The 16,548-nt window shown below is 41.0% G+C and overlaps 1 protein-coding gene across 3 annotated transcripts in view; it reads left to right on the top strand.

Annotated features, from left to right (window-relative positions):
• LOC139161888 (A.superbus venom factor 1-like) overlaps positions 1–16,548 on the top strand; it is a 150,699-nt gene that overhangs the window by 33,862 nt on the left and 100,289 nt on the right. For 2 of the 3 annotated variants that reach the window (XM_070741584.1, XM_070741585.1), the window contains exons 4-10: positions 4,037–4,107; positions 6,767–6,852; positions 9,328–9,410; positions 9,821–9,911; positions 10,662–10,764; positions 11,131–11,251; positions 13,354–13,469. In XM_070741584.1, coding sequence (XP_070597685.1) covers positions 4,037–4,107; positions 6,767–6,852; positions 9,328–9,410; positions 9,821–9,911; positions 10,662–10,764; positions 11,131–11,251; positions 13,354–13,469 — 671 coding nt within the window. Of the gene's footprint in view, positions 1–4,036; positions 4,108–6,766; positions 6,853–9,327; positions 9,411–9,820; positions 9,912–10,531; positions 10,581–10,661; positions 10,765–11,130; positions 11,252–13,353; positions 13,470–16,548 lie in introns of those variants that run through there. The other variant, XM_070741586.1, reaches the window with a different exon arrangement.

Below are 16,548 nucleotides of genomic sequence, written 5' to 3'. Positions count from 1 at the left end.
TGTGCCTTTAGATAACATTCAAAACGGTCCAAAAAACTTTCCCACGTATCACTACTAGGGTCAAATGGGTCAAAAGGCACAAGAAATGAATTTGGGCTCGCCATATTAATAACTAATCCTCTTAGTATACACAAGTGGCTTTTAGTAACAATAGTAGCACAACCCAGGTGGCTCCAAAGGGAAAAAAAAGAATAAATAATTAAGAAAGGGAAAAAAACAAGATCCTTCCTGAGCTGTCAGGCAGCTGAGTCCTTTGGCGGCAATGCAGATGGCCCCACAAAATTTCCAGCAGTCACAGGAGCAGAACAATGATTCTTTGGGAGGTTTTCCCCTCCGGCCGTCAAATGCAGCTGTAGAAAAAAAACTGCGGTAGCAACACAGAAAAAAACTCAATTAGAACAGCTGAGACCTTGAGTGCTAGCAGCAGCAGCATGGGAGGCAACAACGGCTCCTAAAAGAACTGAACTTGGAATCTTCTTCTCCAGTAGTAGCAATGATTGCATGCAGGCTTAAAATAGCTCTCTCAACCCCCCAGTGCAGATGGTTTGTCGCAAACTTAGCAATAGAATTGTCCAAAAAACCCGGCTCAATAACAACAGAGCTGAGGAAGAAAAGAGCAACCCGAAAAGGAGAAGAAAAAAAACACAGTGGTGACTAAGCAGGAATCCTGGTTACCTTAAGTCCATAAAACACTTTTTTATCCTCGTCACCAAATGTTATATCCGCATACAGATAAAAGCCAGCCTGGAGCAGTTGTCAGTTCTTTATTGTAGTTAAAAACAGGTAACAGACATCATCAGAAGAAAGAGCAACAGGCTGATCTAACTGACTGCTTATATACATGTAACCCAGCTCCACCTAGCTCACTAGCCAATCAGCTTACAGTATCGTTCCACACCCCAATTATGGGTAGTTACAAACCCTGATTGTCCTCAGGACACAACATACAAGATGGTATCGAAAGCCGCTGAGAGGTCAAGAAGCACCAGGACAGAGGACAAGCCCCTGTCCCGGGCCCGCCAGAGATCATCCATCAACATGACCAATGCAGTTTCCATGCTGTAGCCGGGCCTGAATCCAGACTGTCGAGGACCTAGATAATCGGCTTCTTCCAAGGACCGCTGGTGTTGGAGCGCCACCATCTTCTCAACAACCTTCCCCATAAAGGGAAGGTTGGAGACTGGACGGTAGTTATTAAACAAGGCTGGGTCCAGGGAAGGCTTCTTGAGGAGGGGGCGTACAAGTGCCTCCTTATAAAGGGCCGGAAAGGACCCCCTCCCCAAGGAGGCATTGACAATCTCCTGGGCCCAGCTCCGTGTCACCCCTCGGATCCAGTAGATAGGTGGACACGGATCCAGTAGATAGGTGGCGGAACTCACAGCTCCAATGGCCTTGTCCACTTCATCAGGTGTCACCAAGTCAAACTCCTCCCAGACTGATGGACAAAGATGTTTAGCCCCAGTCACCTCGACTGACTCATTGTCAGCCGATACTGCTATGCAATTGGAGTCGAGATCAGCCCGGATCCGAGCGACTTTATCAGAGAAAAATGAGTTAAATTTCTCGGCACTACCCTGTAAGTTCTCTCCAACTCCCCCCTGATTTAGAAGGGAGTGGGTCACCCTAAACAGAGCAGCTGCGCAGGATTCTGCTGATGCAATCAAGGCAGCATGGTACGCGCATCTTGCTGCCTTGAGCGCCACTTTGTAGGTCTTAATAAAAGCTCTTGCAAATGTTCGGTTGGATTCAGACTTACTCTTCCTCCATCGCATCTCTTCTGGCGTTTCAACTTCCGGAGCTCCTCATTGAACCATGGAGCTCTAAGGGGTCTAGTGCCACAGAGAGGTCGCAAAGGCGCAATTCGGTCGAGAGCCTCCGCTGCAGCCTTGTTCCAGGCCTCAGCAAGAGACTCTGCCAAGCTGTGGATGAGTGAATCTGGTAAAACCCCAAGCACCCTCTGAAAGCCCTCAGGGTCCATCAGGCGTCTGGGGCAGAACCTCCTAATCGGTTCCGCCTCCCTGCGGGGGGGGGAATTGGAGCCAGGAAATCGAGCCGCAGTAGAAAATGGTCTGACCATGAAAAAGGCAATGCTTCTAAGCCACTTAGTCTCAGACCATTATTCAATTGCTCCGAGAGGAATATCATATTGGGTGTGTGTCCACCCTCATGAGTCGGACCCTGAACTACTTGGGTCAGGTCCATAGCTGTCATGGTGGCCATGAACTCCTGTGCCAATCCAGAGGAACTGCCGAGTGACGGCAGATTGAAGTCCCCCAGGACAATAAGTCTGGGGAACTCCACTGCCAACCAGGCCACCTCCTCGTGCAGCACAGGCAGGGCTGTTGACACGCAGCTGGGAGGCAGGTACATGAGTAACAAGCCCACCTGAACCCCTGAATCCAACTTCAAAAGGAGTGACTCACAACCCGCAATCTCAGGGGCAACGAGTCTACGCAGGCGAAGATTCTCCCTGGCTATAATAGCCATTCCCCCCCTTCCCTGGGGTCGAGGCTAATGCCATATCTGAAACCCGGCTGGGCATAATTCCGAGAGAGGTACTCCTCCCTCGGGGCCCAGCCAGGTTTCAGTCACACATGCCAGATCGATACTACAGAGTCTGGTAATGAGTTCCATGCATCAACTACTCGGTTACTAAAGTCGTATTTTCTGCAGTCGAGTTTAGAGCAGTTTACTTTAAGTTTTTATCTGTTGTGTGCTCGTGTATTGTTGTGGTTGAAACTGAAGTAGTCGTTGACAGGAAGGACATTGTAGCAGATGATTTTATGGGCTACGCTTTGGTTGTGTTTAAGACGGCGTACTTCTAAGCTTTCTAAACCTAGAATTGTAAATCTAGTTGCGTAGGGTATTCTGTTGCGATTAGTCAATTAGACAATTAGTCAATATTGCATAATCACTTTAATTAATCTTGCATTAATGGATATTAATTAATTAATAGATTGCATTAATCATGCCAATTTATCTATTAACAGTATATCAGTAAACAAATGGCATTTATGTTCACCCTGTTTGTTCCTCAGATTTTGGGCATTTATATATAGGCACTTGAGTTCTTTCTGCCTAACTCTGGGTGTACTTCCAAACTCTCCTATTTTGTGTTTGAGTTTATCTTCCTTCACATCTCGCCTTACTTAGTTATTTGCCTTGCTTTCTATGGGTTTTTTGCTTGGAATTAAGTCTTGGAGATCCTAAAGATTGGTCACCCTCCCCCCTCAATTTTAGTTTAAATCCCTCCTGATAAGGAGCCAGTTAAGTTGAGCCAATTGTTACTGTGTTTCTTTAAGAAAATTTCTTAAATTTTAAATATGCAACCTTGAAGACCTTTTCTTTCCAGAAAAGTCTTTTCTTTAGCTTTCCTTTGAAGAACTAGGTGGTGTTTTTGTCTCAGATACAGGAGACCTAGACTGAAGTAATCAAGAAATATTTACACCAGAATAAATCCATTAGCCTTTTAAAGTGCCTGAGGATGCTGCTGTCATGGTTGAGACTTGGCTCACTTTGCAAACCCGCTTACAGCCAGATAAGAAGAATGGGGGGAAGGAATAGATTGGAATGCAGGGGAGGCATAATGGGAGGGAAAAGAATGCAAAGAGCACTGACTTAGAGTCTGAGAACCAAGCTCATCTGCTGAGAAAGTCTATCAGGTAGAAACTACATTAGCCAAACAAACTGAATTGAACTGACCATACTGATTGGATGGAAAAAGGGGAACTTTTAACTATGCTGTTTGCATGCAAAACATTAGTATTGCCTTTGCTACTTCTGTATCCCTGTTTGCTACTTCCATATCCTTGTTGCCTCAGTAAATTATACTCTTGGTAATAAAAATGTTCCAGGAATCTTTATTTGCTGCATGAATCATGTGGGCGGTTGACAGATAACAAAATATCAGAGAATTTATGACAATACTTTTTTTAGGATGCAAGCACCTCAATCAATCTATTTTTATAACGGTCACAGACCAGCATGTGGTCTTCTGAATGCTATCACAAATTACAGTTAGTATCTTTTCTCTTAGTGCGATATCGTGTCTTTTCTATGGATCACAACATGCACAGGATGGACAAAACTGTGATTGTCGAGTTTCAGGTGAGAATCATGTCTGCAGTCCTGTGTGATTAGTATAATCCCCTGAACAAGGAGTGGTTGTTGATTCATTTTATAACTTAGTACCTGCTGGGTACTAGATTATATGAAGTAACTTTATAACCCCACCAGCTGGTTTGCATTTGCTCTCTATATTATGTCCTCACATAGAAAATCTGATGGATTATCTCTGGTGGGCCTGGGATAGGGGTCATTTCTCTGCCCTGATGCTTCTTGAACTCTCAGCGGCTTTCAATACTAACGATCACGGTATCCTGCGCCGACTGGAGGGTTCGGAATGGGAGGCATCATACCGCGGTTGTTCTCCTCCTACCTTTCTGGTCTGTCGCAGTTGGTATTGGAAGGGGGCCAGAGCTCGACTCTTAGGTGCTTCCCTTGTGGGGTTCCTCAGGTGTTGGTCCTCTTCCCCCTATTGTTTGATATCTACATGAAGCCTCTGGGTGAGATCATCCAGTGACATGGGGTGAGTTATCATAAGTATACTGATGATGGTCAGTTATACCCTGTGTCAACTCAGTGAAGTAGTGGAAGTGATGTGCCAGTGTCTGGAGGCTGTTAGGGTTTGGATGGGTGCTTACAAGCTCAATCTCAACCCCGACAAGATGGAGTGGCTGTGGGTTTTGCCTCCTAAGGACAATCCCACCTTTCTGTCCATTACTCAGGGGTGGGGGAAGCTTTTGACCCCCTTTGAAAGGGTCCACAACTTGGGCATCCTCCTCAATCCACAGCTGAGTTTGCTCAGGTCCACCTAGTGCATCAGTTACAGCCCTATTTGGACAGGGAGTCTCGTAGTCACTCATGCCCTTATCACCTCGAGGTTCAACTACTACAGTGCTCTCTACATAGGGCTACCTTTGAAGAGTGTTCGGAGACTGCAGATAGTGCAAAATGGAGTCACACAATCAGCCATGGGCCTTCTGAGATATGCCCATGTCTCTACAGCACTCCGTGAGCTGCATTGGCTACTGATTAGCCTCTGAACACAATTCAAAATGTTGGTTATGACCTATACAGCCGTACATGGCATCGGACTAGACTACATACAGGACCATCTTCTGATGTATATCAGTGGCACTGTTCCCTCTAAGGTGTACGGCTGTGCGGCCGCCCACCACCCTTGCGGTCCTCTTGAGGGGAAGCCAAGTCAGAGACAGAGAGAGGTAAAAAAAGAGACTTGGCTATAGAAGGGGATGGGGAAGGCAGGGAGGAAGGTAGGCAGGCACAGGGCTGCGGGGACCTGCCATCACCCGATCCCAGCCCAGGGTTCAAGGGAGGAAGGAAGGAAAGAAGGTCAACAGCCTTCCACCACTGTCTGCCACCCGTGGGAGAAGGAAGAAAGGAGAAATGGAGGGAACAAGGAAGGAAGGAAGGAGGAAGAATGAAATGAATGGAGGGATGGAGGAAGGAAGGACTTTGTTAGAAAAATAAAGGGGTTATTGGATCAAACTTTGGGTACTTGACAACTGGTCCATAGTTATGATGGTGGCAATGTCCCTGGGTTATATGAACATCTTTTGGGATCTTCTGACAAGCAACTGCAGGAATTCACTTAACGACTGTGGCAAGAAAGGTGTTAAAGTGATCCAGAACTCACTTAATAACCATCTTACTCAGAAGATAGAAACGTTGGCCTCCATTGAGGTCAGAAGCCAAGGATTATTTGTCTGACCAATGCGCTCTTTTAGAAGCAGATCAGGAGTCCATTTTGAAGCTTCACAGAAAACATCTAGGGGGGAAGGCAGGTTGTCCTTGACTTACATGGTTCATTTACTGACCATTCAAAGTCACAATGGCCCTGAAAAAGTGACTTATGCCCATTTTTCACACTTATGACCTTCGCAGCAGCCCCACGATCACGTGATCAAAACTTGGCCGCCGTTTCATATTTATGATCGTTGCTGTGTCCTGAGGTCACCTGACCCCCTTTTGTGACTGTCTCACAAGCAAAGACAATGGGTGGTGGGTGGTGGGTGGGGAAGCCAGATTCACTTTATCTCTGGGTTTCTAACTGGTCCATGCCCAGGCATGAAAATGTGCCGCTCAGACATTATACATTTCTGCCCACACCGGAAAAAAAATTAGAGGAAACATTAGCCAGCGGCAAGTCAGATCCCACAGAGTTGGCCTTCTCCAGGTCCTGTCAGCCACAATGCTGTCTGACAGGGCCTAAGGTAAGACCCTTCTCTCTGGCGGCCCCAGCCCTTTGGAATGAACTCCCTCCAGAGATTCGCACTGTCTTCACTCTCTCCACCTTCTGCAAGGTTTTAAAAACTCACCTCTGCTGACAGGCTTGGCCCCACTGAGTCTTAACATCTAGTCCTGGCCAATGATTGAATGTATGGTGCATGGTGGGATGAATGTGATTGATTAATTTTAAGTATTGGGATTTTTAGAGTGTATTTTAATTCAGCTTTCTTACATGTTTTGTATAAACTTATGTTGTGAGCTGCCCTGTGTCTAAGTAGAAGGGCAGCATAGAAATCAAATCAAATCAAATCAAATCAAATCAAATCAAATCAAATCAAATCAAATCAATAAAATCTAATATTCCGGCTGGAGTTTGATGATACAGAATATATAGGAAATAATATGTAACAGGTATTTTTTTTAACACACCTGTATTTTATTTCCTTGTGCCCAGACCCCACGAGGCATTGTTGTCAGTTCTAATCCTGTCAACCCATCTTCACTCTTGACCCGATCTTACAGTTTACCAGAATTTGTCAGGTAAGTGAACATTGTCATAAGGCAACCTGTTTTGAAGACAAAGTTAAACTCTGATGTGGGGGAAAAACATTCAGCTATTAAAGACTGGATATAGAATAAAGCCGTATTGTATGTTCCCTTTTAATTTGCTTTTCAGATTGATTATTAAAGTAAGAAAAATTCAGGTTTGATATTTTGCATTTGTCCATCACATTTCAATTTCTTCTTGTTTTTTGGAGGAGCCTGGAGCAGCACATGTGGGAATACAATTCAATGAAATTGAGTGGGCAAATAATAGATATTGCCTTGGCTTCAGAAGTTGTGGGCATGGCTGCCGATAGGCTAGTATTACTGCTACTGGTGTCAGGGGCCCGCCCAAATTGAAAAATGGGGGGGGGGGGCGGTTTTGGCCCACCACCGTGTGCTGGCCCCCTGGCGCCTGCAGCAGTCATTGTGCCCAGTGAGCAGCGCCGAGCTCCAGCTCCTCGCACAGCCGCAGTACTACCCGTATTGAAGCCGGCGAGCGGGTAGCACTGCTGTGGCCGTCAGGGGACCAGGGGACATCATTTATAGGTACAGGGGGCAATGGAAAAATGTTAGAAGGTGGATGGGGGGGATTGTTAGGGCATCGGGTGTGCGGCACTGCGGAGAGGGAACTGGGGGCCTGGGGCAATAATATATAATATATAGGTTTTTAGCTGGAGAACTACAAAGCACACAATACCTCCAAAGGTATGTGTGATTTGTATTAATAATGATGTAGGCTGCTATGCTACTAGCATAGCAGCCTGTTTGGGGGTGGGACTTTCACTTTAAAGGAGTGTTCACATTGTGTTTTTGGCCTCCCTTGGCCAGTTCTTTGTGCAGGGATAAGTTGACAGCTGATTCTGACTGGTTACCAACGTATCCCGGCAAGGGAGGCCAAAAACGCAATGTGAAAAAGCCCTGAGGATTTATTAAGAGGGCTCTTTTAAATGGTGTTGGCTCTCTATAGGTGCTTTCACATGTAGCAGATTTTACGTGCAGATTTCCTGCTGTGGATTTGGTGCTTCTGATTGACTTTGGCTAGCCAGCTGAAAATCCTCACGTAAAATCTGCTACATGTGAAAGCACCCTAAACAAGTATAAGTGCTTTCCTTTATGATGTCATATTTGCACTATAGTAATAAACATACTTGACCAAAAGATTTAATAAAATGACTCATATTATTAATCTGTCAAACAAGTGTACCTTGTTGTAGTGGCAGGGTTTAGTTTTTTTTTGTGAAAGGTAAATTTAATACATAATTGGTATGTAGCAAAATAAAGTAATTTTAAAATGGCGGGGGGCCCCAGACTCTTAGGCTGTATGGGGCCCCAAAATTCCTGATGGTGGCCCTGGTTGTGGGTGCTCCAACACTGAAGGTTTTCAAGAAGAGATTGGACAGCCATATGTGTGGAATGGTATAGGGTGAAGCTTTTTTGCCTTGGGTGCTGAAAGAGTGTCTGTGCACCCTATTGCGCATGCAAGAGTGCCCACACCCATAATTCATTGCCTGGGGAGGGGGAAAACAATTTCCCCTCTGAAAATGGCCTATTATCCAACTTCCGGTGAACCCAGTAGGCTCGTGTTTCACCCTCCCCAGGCTCCAAAGGCTTCCCCGGAGCCAGGGGAGGGTGAAAACACCCACTCCCATCTCTCCAAAAACTCTCTGGGAGCCAAAAGCACCCTCCCAGAGCCTCTGTGAAAGCCAAAGATCAGCTGGCTGGCCCACACATGTATGTTGCAGCTGAACTAGGGCAATGGCTCGCATGCCAGCAGATATGATTCTGCGTGCCTATACCTCACAGGTATAGGGTCTTCTGCTTGAACAGAGAATTGGATTAGAAGACTTTCAAAATCTTTTCTTAGCAGTGGTGGGATTGGAAAAAATTAGCAACTGTTTCACTGCCTAGTTGCTGGGTGAGTATGGCTATGGGTGTGTGGCATTTTTGCCCTCCCGAGGCTCCAGAAATTTTCCTCAAGTCTCCAAGGGGGTGAAATTGGCATCCCTCAGACATCAGAGGCCATCTGGAGGCCTAAAACAAACTAATTTCTCGTACTTCTTGTAGACCAGTTTTTTGCCTTCTGAGGCTCCAGAGGCTTTCCTGAAGCCTCCAGGGCAAAAACAGCCTTCCCTGGGCACAGGAGGCCCTCCCAAGACCAGAAACAGAACCGTTACTGGACTTCTGCTATGCCCATTTTTCACCCTCCCAGAGCCTCCGTGCAGTCCCTGCGCTTACCTCGCATCCAAAATGGGCAATGTGGAGACTCCTGGGAGGGAGTGGTCAGGGTCAGCCCGTCCTTGGAACAACTGGTTCAGTGAACCAGGTTAAAATTAACATCCAGTTCACACAAACCGGTCTGAACCACTGGAAACCACCCCTACTCCTAAGTTTGTTATTCTTTATTCTCTTCTGTCATAAATCGATTGTAAAGCCAAAGCAATGAAAAATCTCTTCTTTTTCTTCCTATAGTTTTGGGACATGGAAGGCTGTGGCCAAATATGAACATTCACCAGAGGAGATTTATACTGCATATTTTGATGTCAGAGAATATGGTAAGAAAGATAATTTCTGTCCAACATATCTATTTTTTTGATCCTGGGTTTTATCCCCTTTGATGGCTGCTATGATCTCTCCTAGAAAGTTATGAGAGCCAGTATGGTCTAGTGGTTAAAGTACCAGGCTAGAAACTGGGAGTTCTACTATGGTCTTAGCCATGAAATCGGCCAGCTGGGTGGCCTTGGCCAATCATTCTCTGTCAGCTTAGTCCACTTCACAGGGTTGTTGTTGTGGGGAAAATAGGAGGAGAAAGATATGTCAGATGTGTTCACTGCCTTGAGTAATTTGTTAAAATAATAAAGGTAGGATATAAATAAATAATAAAATATATTGAATTAAATCCAGCGGGTACATCCTCTGTCAGAGCTAGATTTCTACCCTTTCATATGGGTTTTTTTTTCTGTAGTGTTGCCAAGCTTTGAAGTCCGCCTGCAACCATCAGAGAAGTTTCTTTACATTGATGGCAATAAAATTTTTCAAGTGTCTATCACTGCAAGGTATTATTATTTATGAGTAGCTAAAGCAATTTTGTACTATTGTATTTGTGAACTAAATTTCAAATAAATATGTTGAGATCAGTACTAGTCTCCAAATCTTATTTTTCTGAATATTATGATCCAAAGAAAAATCCCTTTCATGCAGATGTTAATAGATTTTATTTAGCTTTATTAATCTGATTACTTATGATACCAAACTCAATTATCACTTATAGCTTTAATACTGCATCTTTTTAGTGTCAAGGGTAGGGTGGTAGCCCAGTCATAAAAATGATCAGAGGGAGAATAATAAAATTCATTTTTCAGGGAAATGATAACAATAATAAAAAAATGCCCTAATCCCATTTCCCCACTGTTTAGGAAATTACAAATATGTTTCTTTCAGCAATCTCTTAGTTATTTTAATGATTGATTTCAATTGTATTAAGTCTTTAATTGTGGTATATTTTCTACTCCATACTTTTTTACTTTTGCAAGTAAAAGAGAATGGTGAAGTATAATTTAGAAATCAGAAAATAAAATGGGCAAAGGATGAAGGAACACTTCCCCTCTCCAATTTTCCTGCCCAGCTTGAGCATCAGAAGTGACAAGGACTTGGAGAAAGATGCCTGAATGAGTAGAGCTGAGAAAATAAGGAGCTATGAGAAATAGGTCAATGCCCTCACTGAGGTACCCCATTTCTGTCAAAGGAGATCAGTAGGAAAAACAAAGATGTAAAATTGGGCCTTTATTTCCATTATGTCATTACAGGTATTTGTATGGAAAGAAAGTGGAAGGTGTGGCCTTTGTCCTCTTTGGAGTGAAAATAGATGGTGTTAAAAAGAGCATTCCAGAGTCACTCACAAGAATTCCGGTAAAATATAAAAGGAATGTTTGCATAAAGGAGTGTGCTTGTGGGTTGTGTGCCAGATCTGTTAGGTAGAACAATTCCACTAGAAGGCTAAGCTACCATTATTGAGGTTGGTTATACTGTAATAACATAATTTTGTCAGTTTGGTTGTGCTATAATTCCCCTTCCTTCTAATAATTCAGTGAATAAGGGAGTGTGTGCCTGAGTCTCTTCTGAAGTTTATCTAAATGTTCTGAGTTTATATTTCACCCCTTGCTACTTTGCCCAAAGAGCTTGCATCTCTCCATCAAGGTCATCTTCCTTATTTTACATTGTGGCAGACCACCTGATTTCCTTCCTTGATTTTACTTATTTTTCATTTATTTTCAGATTATTGAAGGGAATGGGCATGCAACACTAGAAAGAGAGAAACTACGTTCCCGATTTCGAAATCTCAATGAACTTGTTGGGCATACTATGTATGTATCTGTAACAGTGATAACAAAATCAGGTGAGCAGGAGTGGGAGAAGAGAAGAGTAAATTCTTTCTTTGAAGTGAAACATATTACACTTTTAAAAATTAACAGACTACAATATTAAATACCAGGGACTGAAAATAACAAAATAAAGGAAAACAAACTATCACCAGAATACATCATTGATTTATGAATTGGTTTTTAAATCCTCACCTTTCATACAAAATCCCTCAAAATCCACAATATTATTGTGGATAAATCTCTCTTAATTCACTCTAAATGTTTAGTAAAGTGAACCAAAACTTTCCATATAAGATTAAAAGGGATGTTCTATCTAAAATGTTGCCCTGTGTGATGTGTGAACTGTATCTATTCATTTTTCCATTAAATCTGTTTCTAATTATTTGGAGTGTTAGGTCTAAATTTGGAATATTAATGTCCTTCTCTTCCTGGGCTTATACATGTGTTTCCTGACACCAGTATCAATCTGATCGTGTCTTTGTTTCTAAAATTTTCATTTTATTTTTGAAACATCAATAAATTAACTAAGTGCTATGGCAGGTGGTATAACAGATCTTATTAATGAATAAAAAATAAAAAATAATGAAAATTTTGGATTTTAGGCAATGCTACCAGATATGTCAGTTTGTATCATTATTAGATACTGTCCTCAAATATTTGTTAAAAATTGGAATACAATGTGAATATTTTTTTATAATCCTTCCACAGTAAGCTAAAGTTTTCCATTTCATATTCTTCCACAGTAAGGCAAAGTTTTCCATAAAGCTTTCCATTTCATATTCTTTGTTAGTATTATGTACATAACTGGTTGGGTTTGGCAATACTGTATATAAACAAACTATCAATGTATGTTTAAATGAATTATAAGAGTTAGTGTTGCAGTTAACCATAAGAGGGAACCAGAAATCTCTCTCTCTTTCTCTCTGATTACCTTCTGCTATTTCTGGTTTGTCTGTATGACTATGTTGCAGAACTGTGTGTTCAAATGATGGCTTAATGTATTCTGTAAGTAAGGCTTATAATATTGTATATGTATTGAGAGTATTGACTGATGTAATTGTGTATTACTAGGATTGTTCTTGACTAAGCTATTTGTCAAAGTAAATAATATTTATACACTTAATGTATTTGAAATACTATCTAAATTATCTAAACTACTACTTGTATTTCTGGGCTATCTGCTGGATATCTGCCACCTCCATGCTTTCCTCTGTGAATCCTTGGTAATTCAAGGGTCACTCTGCACACTCCTTAACACTTAACATTCTTCCACAGTAAGATAAAGCTTTCCATAAAGCTTTCCATTTCATATTCTCAGTATTGATTCCAAGCTTTTATTTCTATAGACATTTTACTGCATTCTGGAACTCTTGAATGATATCATATAAAGTTTTGACATTACTTTTTTAAAGTCATTCAAGAGGCATAACACTCTTTTCTTTATTTTTTTCAACTTTAACAAATGATAGAGCCCGTTCATATTTAGTCCTAAACCATTAGATCTCTGCCTTTTCTCTATATCACAAGTTACTTCTCCATTTATAAATCAGTCCTTTATAAACTTGCATTTATTCATCTCTTTGAAGTGCTTTAAAATATCTAGAAAATATTGAACTTATATCAGGGGCATAATTGGAGAAAAGTTACAGTGCTAATACTTCACATCACTTTTGTCAAATTTCAATTTCCAATTTTATTTTTTTTGTCAATTTTCTTCAAGCAGTAGTCTTGTGTGGAATTACAGCCAGGCTTTGTTTCTGAAGCTTTTTAAGGGAAACACATGTCTAGTCTCAAAGACACAAGATAAAACAATATATTAATAAATTCCCACTCCACATCTTCTGAAGTTTAATATGTGATTTTTTTATTTATAAATGATCACTTGCTGCATTATTTTCTTTAACTTTTTAAGACCATTTACAGGATAATAAAACTTACAATCAGCACATAATATCATGCAACATTGTTTTCTAGGGGAAATAAGGGATACAAAGATAGAAGTTGAGAGGCAATTTGCAAACTCTGAATGTACTTGGTTTTTTAGGTTTGAAACTAATAATGCATTTCTCAGTTTGATTTCCTATTTTAAGTTGAATTCATTCTTTTTGTTTTGCAGGCAGTGATATGGTAGTGACTGAGCAAAGCAGCATTCATATTGTGACATTCCCCTATCAGATCTCCTTCAGAAAAACCCCCAAATATTTCAAGCCAGGAATGCCATATGAACTGACGGTAATAGAAACTGAGGTCTCCTATTTTGTCAAAAAATCACCTTAGCAATATCTTCACTCACTTTGTTGGGTTTCTGAAGAACTGTCCAGACTTGGTTGTTCAAGATCATGTGGAGGCTTAAGTTTACCTTGGGACTGACTCTGGCACTGTATATTGATTGATTGGTATTTGTATATTGTATGTTTCACTGTAATGTATCTGCATAGAACAAGGGTGTCAAATTCAAAGCCCATGGGCCAGCCCCAGCCCATAGAGTGCTTAAATCTGGCCCTTGGGGACACCCTGGCAACAGCAGACTGGCCTGCAGTGCCTCTACCAGCAAAAATGCAGCTCAAGAGAGCAGTGTGCAGCCCTCCCAAGTTTTGTTTTTGCTGGAGAGGCCTGCAGGAGACCATTGTAGGCAAAAACGGAGCTCACAACAGCTGTAAGCAGCCCTCCTGAACTCTTTTTTTTTTTTGGCCGGCAGAGGGTTGCAAGTGGCTTTCACAGCTGAAAATAGAGCTTGGGAACCTGTTTTCACCGGCAAAGCACTTGGGCCACCACGGGTGCTCCTGACATGAGTGATGTCAAGCTGACCATGCCCACCCCAGCCCCCCAAAGTAAAAAACAACTCTGATGCGTCCCTTAATGAAATCACGTTTGATATCCTTGGCATAGAACATACAGTATAAATTATAAAAAAGCTGTGGTAAATCAATTTCTGAGCTGCCCGGAGTCATTTTGAGTGAGTTATGCAGCAATATAAATCTTTTTATTTATTTTTTAAAAAAATATTTTTTATTATTTTCAAAAAAGACAGACAAAGACATACAACATTAAACATTTGAGGAGCTACCATTGCTCCGCTTATCTTAGAAGTCTAACTAATACAGAATATTAAAAAAACTCTAACTGTTACCAGATCTAAGCAGAAATGCCACACTTGCAAATTACATTATCATTAAATTTGATTCTATGTTTTTAAGATTAAGATTATTGATTAAATTCTCTCTCTCTCTCTCTCTCTCTCTCTCTCTCTCTCTCTCTCTCTATATATATATATATATATATATATATATATATATATATATATATTTGTTTTCGTAAATTTTCATGGGTATATGTATGTAGATTGTTCTGAGTTCGGGTTTTGCCCTGTGTAATATTTTGCATGTTTATGCGACGTTTCGGTGAAATCACATTCACCATCATCAGGCTGAAGTTTCCAAGCTTCGTGCTGTTGTAAAATGTAATGTTTGCAACTGTCTCTTCCTAGTATATAGTGTGGGGGTGGAGATTTGGTTTGAATGTAGCAAATAGATTGGGTGATTATGTTTCAGTGATCTGATTGGTTGGTGTAATCATAATTATTAGAAGGATTGACATGGTGATTTTTATGAAGTGTTTTTTGTTTAAGGCTGGTTTCCAAATTTCAAAATTCCAAATTCATAATTATTAGAAGGATTGACATGGTAATTTTTATGAAGTGTTTTTTTATTTAAGGCTGATTTTTCTCTGGGGATGATTTTTTGCTGGATTTCTTCGCTGATGGGAGAGGCCTTGATTTTGGATTTGGTAGTTTTTTCTAGGTAGGTGGTAGGATCTGTGCTTAGGAGTTTGTAGGCTGGGTTTTGTAGTAGAGTTGTCATTTTTTCTTTGTAGTCTGCTTTATTCATTACTATTGTGGAGTTTCCTTTGTCGGCTGGGAAGATGATTATATGATTGTCTTTCTTCAAATTGATAAGTGCATCTCTTTCCTCCTTTTGTATGTTGCTTTTAGGAGGTTTACTAGAGCAGAGAATATTAGTGACTTTAAGTCTGATTTTGTTGGCTGTATCTGGGTTTATTTTATTTAGATTTGTTTCAATTCCATATATGATGTTTTCAGTTGGGATACGTTTGGGGGTTATTGCAAAATTGAATCCTTTGAAAGAATATTGGTTTCTGTAGTGGTGAGTATCCTGTCTGATATGTTATGTACTGTTTTGGTCATAAGTTGTTGTGGAGGGCTGGGTTTCTGCTGTATTTCTAGTTTTTGGAGTTTTTTATTATGTGTGTCTGTCTTATATTGGGTTTCTGTTTCTGCTCTCCAGATTGATATTTGTTTGAATTTATCCCAGAGTATAGGGTGTAATTGGTTTTAAGGTGAAGAGAGAGTAGACTAGTAGTATGAATCTTTTTTTGTGGAGTTCATTTCTGATTAGGGCTAATTCAGTTCTTTTTAGGATCCTCTCAATGGTTGGGGTTTTTGGGTGGAATTTTAGTTGGAAGTATTTGGGAATTATTCTTTTGTCCCTGCAGTTGCGTAGGAATGTGAGATCACATAAGATGGAGGCTTTTCTGACTTCAAGTTTTTCATAGGTCCTAGTCAGTAGGAAAGTGTCCTCCCCGTAGAGGTAAGATATTTGTTTTCGTAAATTTTCATGGGTATATGTATGTAGATTGTTCTGAGTTGGGGTTTTGCCCTGTGTAATATTTTGCATGTTTATGCGACGTTTCGGTGAAATCACATTCACCATCATCAGGCTGAAGTTTCCAAGCTTCGTGCTGTTGTAAAATGGAATGTTTGCAACTGTCATTTCTTCCTAGTATATAGTGTGGGGGTGGAGATTTGGTTTGAATGTAGCAAATAGATTGGGTGATTATGTTTCAGTGATCTGATTGGTTGGTGTAATCATAATTATTAGAAGGATTGACATGGTGATTTTTATGAAGTGTTTTTTGTTTAAGCTTGGAAACTTCAGCCTGATGATGGTGAATGTGATTTCACCGAAACGTTGCATAAACATGCAAAATATTACACAGGGCAAAGCCCGAACTCAGAACTATATATATATATATATATATATATATATATATATATATATATATATATATATATATATATATGTTTTCGTAAATTTTCACGGGTATATGTATGTAGATTGTTCTGAGTTCGGGTTTTGCCCTGTGTAATGTTTTGCATGTCTATGCGACGTTTCGGCGAAATCACATTCACTTCAGCCTGAAGATGGTGAATGTGATTTCGCCGAAACGTCGCATAGACATGCAAAACATTACACAGGGCAAAACCCGAACTCAGAACAATCTACATACATAT

Source organism: Erythrolamprus reginae, chromosome 2, assembly GCF_031021105.1.
Source record: "Erythrolamprus reginae isolate rEryReg1 chromosome 2, rEryReg1.hap1, whole genome shotgun sequence".
Taxonomy (NCBI): domain Eukaryota; kingdom Metazoa; phylum Chordata; class Lepidosauria; order Squamata; family Dipsadidae; genus Erythrolamprus; species Erythrolamprus reginae.
The sequence above is the reverse complement of the archived record's forward strand: the minus strand, read 5'-3'. Positions and strand labels throughout refer to the sequence as shown.